The sequence below is a fragment of the Orycteropus afer genome, unplaced genomic scaffold, assembly GCF_000298275.1.
Source record: "Orycteropus afer afer isolate SDZICR_OR568_19922 unplaced genomic scaffold, OryAfe1.0 scaffold00015, whole genome shotgun sequence".
Taxonomy (NCBI): domain Eukaryota; kingdom Metazoa; phylum Chordata; class Mammalia; order Tubulidentata; family Orycteropodidae; genus Orycteropus; species Orycteropus afer.
In genome coordinates this window covers 13,430,828-13,434,222 of record NW_006921602.1, presented here as the reverse complement: position 1 = coordinate 13,434,222, position 3,395 = coordinate 13,430,828, and the positions used below count along the sequence as shown (strand labels likewise).

General features: G+C 38.2%; 1 protein-coding gene across 1 annotated transcript in view; it reads left to right on the top strand.

The window, feature by feature from the left end:
* The window catches only part of APH1B (aph-1 homolog B, gamma-secretase subunit), a 35,057-nt gene that overhangs the window by 15,695 nt on the left and 15,967 nt on the right, over positions 1-3,395 (top strand). The window contains exon 4 of the mRNA XM_007958037.2: positions 1,493-1,615. Within this exon, the coding sequence (XP_007956228.1) occupies positions 1,493-1,615 (123 nt within the window). The remainder of the gene's footprint in view (positions 1-1,492; positions 1,616-3,395) is intronic.

Below are 3,395 nucleotides of genomic sequence, written 5' to 3'. Positions count from 1 at the left end.
TTGAAGATTTTTGCATCTATATTCATGAGGGATATTGGTCTGTAGTTTTCCTTTTGGGTGATGTCTTTTCCTGGTTTTGGTATTAAGGTTATCATCTTTGCTTTTTAATACTTTTTTTTTCTTTTTAAAACTTTTTATTGTGCTTTGATGCTTCTTAACACTTTAAAGAGGTCTCTGGCAGTAGATTTGCCCAGTGCAGTATACCATGTGATTTCTTGACTGCTCCTCCTATGGGTATTGATTATGGCTCTAAGTAAAATGAAATCTTTGACAACATCAGTCTTTTCTCCATTTATCATGATGTTGCTTATTGGTCCTGTTCTGAGGACTTTTGTTTTCTTTATTTTGAGGTATAATCCATACTGAAGGCTATAGTCTTTGATCTTCATCAGTAAGTGCTTAAGTCCTCTTCACTTTCAGCAAGCAAGGTTGTGTCATCTGTATATCGCAGGTTGTTAATGAATCTTCCTGCAATCCTGATGCCACTTTCTTCATATAGTCCAACTTCTCAGATTATTTGCTCAGATACAGATTGAATAAGTATGGTGAAAGGACGCATACCTTTCCTCAATTTAAACGATGCAGTATCCCCTCATTCTGTTTAAACAATTGCCTTGACTCATAGCGACCCCTCCTTGGGTTTACGAGGTGGTATCTCTACAGAAGTAGATTGCCCAATCTTCCTTCCGAGGAGTGGCTACTGGGTTTGAACCACCAGCCTTCTGATTAGGAGTCAAATGCCTTAGGCGCTACGCCAGAGCTCCTCGTCCATGTACAGGTTCCTCAATTAAGTGTTCCTGGAATTCCCATTCTTTGTAGTATTGTCCATAATTTGTTATGATCCACACAGTAGATGCCTTTGCATAGTCAATAAAACACAGGTAAACATATTTCTGGTATTCTCTGCTTTCAGCCAAGATCCATCTGACATCAGCAGTGCTATCCCTCATTCCATGTCCTCTTCTGAGTTTAGCTTGAATTTCTGGCAGTTCCCTGTCAACGTACTGCTGCAATCATTTTTTAATTATTTTCAGCAAAAATGCAGTTAATACGACTAAATATTTTTCTTTCAGAATTATGTTTAAAGGCATGATCTATAGGTAAAGTCACTCAGTTTGGCCCAGGAATCACTCCTTAAATTACATAGCCATATGTCAATTCTAGTGCTAAGCCATCAAACTTAACTCTGCACACTGTTATAATAAACCAAAGCCAGAGGTTCAGCATTGTGCCTTCCCCTCTATCACCTATGTCTTCTGCCTTTCTAGAACTTCTTTTTCTCTCCTCTACTACATTGCACTATGCATTTCCTTTCCTCTTCCCCCTTCTCTCTCCATCCCATCATTGAGCCAAGTACCACCTTTTCAAAGCCAAATTTCTGATGCCTCTCCAACAACACCTTTTCCTCTTTAACAAAATGGTATTCCCTAGTTCTTGGAAATTTTACTTGAAGTATGAAAAGGATTTAACAGCATTTTCTCTTTCTCTTTAGTTTCTGGCTTGGGCTTTGGAATCATGAGTGGAGTGTTTTCCTTTGTAAATACCTTGTCAGACTCCCTGGGACCAGGCACAGTGGGCATCCATGGAGATTCTCCCCAGTTCTTCCTTAATTCAGGTATGTGCTAGGTTCAGGTTTCTCATTTGTTTTTATAACATTTTAGAAGTTTTAGCTATTCAGTCTGTCCATCTTTTCTTTGAGGCAGTTCAGGGTCCATTCTCATTTCATGAGGAGGACTTTAAAAATACAAAAAAGGTAGTGGCTTCCCCACAGCAGTCCAGTGATTTAGGGCAGGAACTGGGACAATGTCTATGTTATCATCCTTATTGGAGTTCACTGGCTTCAGAGTTCAAAGTTATATTACCTCTTCTAACAGCAAAATACTGATTGGCATTACAAAGTAAGGGACCAAAGAAAATAAAAATTTGATTAAAATGCTTTAGAATTTTAGAGTAGAATTTAGCTTGCATAAAATTTATTTTGATTTTACTGTGCTAACAACTTTGCTATATAGATGAAATACAGAAATTAATTTTCATAGGCTATGTTCTTTTTTAGTATTTAGTAGTATGAATTTATCTTCAATATAATCCTCAACCTTTAATTTGTCATCTTGGACCCTTTTGGGGTTATCAAACCCAACCCACTGCTATCAAGTCGATTCTAACACATAGTGACCCTATAGGACAGAGTAGAACTGCCCATAAGGTTTCCAAGGCTGTAAGTCTTTATGGAAGCAGACTGCCTCATCTTTCTCCTGCAGAGTGGCTAGTGGTTTTGAACTGCTGACCTTTCGGTTAGCCACTGAATGCTTTCACCATTGCATGCCCAGAGCTCCTTCTTTAGGGGATAGGTAGTATAATTTATTCTTGAAATTGAGAATAAGGGCAAAATGATAATAGATAAATTGATCTTTTTATCCAAAGATGCAGTATAAAAGGACCAACTCATTTCAAACTTTTTTCCCACCAGATAGAAATTGTCCTGGTGAAGTGATCACAAATTGGAGAGTTGGTAATTGTCTTCGTTATCCAATGCTACTATCACAGAAATACCACAAGTGGGTGGGTGTAACCAACAGAAATTTATTTTCCTCATTGTTTAGGAGGCTCAAAGTTCAAATTCAGGAGGCCAGCTCTAGAGGAAGGCTTTTCTCTCTCTGTTGGCTCTGGGAGAAGGTCCTTGTTCCTTGTTGATTTTCATGTGGCTTAACATCTGTCTTTCCCCATCTCTGCTTGCTTAGTGTGCCCTTTCATATCTCAAGATGTTGACACAAATTATACCCTGCACTAATACTGCCCTGTTAACATGTATATATATAAACAAGGGAAGCCATTTCCAAATGGGATTATAACCACAGGCATAACCAAGCCATCTGTTACTGAGTCAATTTGGAGGGTTTAGGATTTACGACACACATTTTGGGAGGAAACAATTCAATTCATAACAATAATATACAAACTACCATCAAACAAACAAACAAACAAAAACTCACTGTCAGTGAGTTAATTCTGACTCATAGCAACCCCCATTGGGTTTCTAAGGTTGTAAATCTTTATGAAAACAAACTGCCTTATCTTTATTCCACAGAGCGGCTGGTGGATTTGAACGACTGACTGTTTGGTTAGCAGCCAAATGCCTAACCACTACACCACCAGAGCTCTTTAAGGCTTCCTAAAATCCTCAAGTCTTTAAAAATAGGAAGAAATCCACTGTATTTTTGGTTATCACAACATACATGTCATTGAAATAGTGACCCCATGCATGCATTCTTTTAATTAAGTCATTTATTTTACTTCTATACTAAAGTATAAAGTAGGAAAGTCAACTGCGAAGGAACTGTTTCAAGTGCTGAGGAGCAAGGATATCTCCTTGAGGACTAAGGTGCGCCTGACAC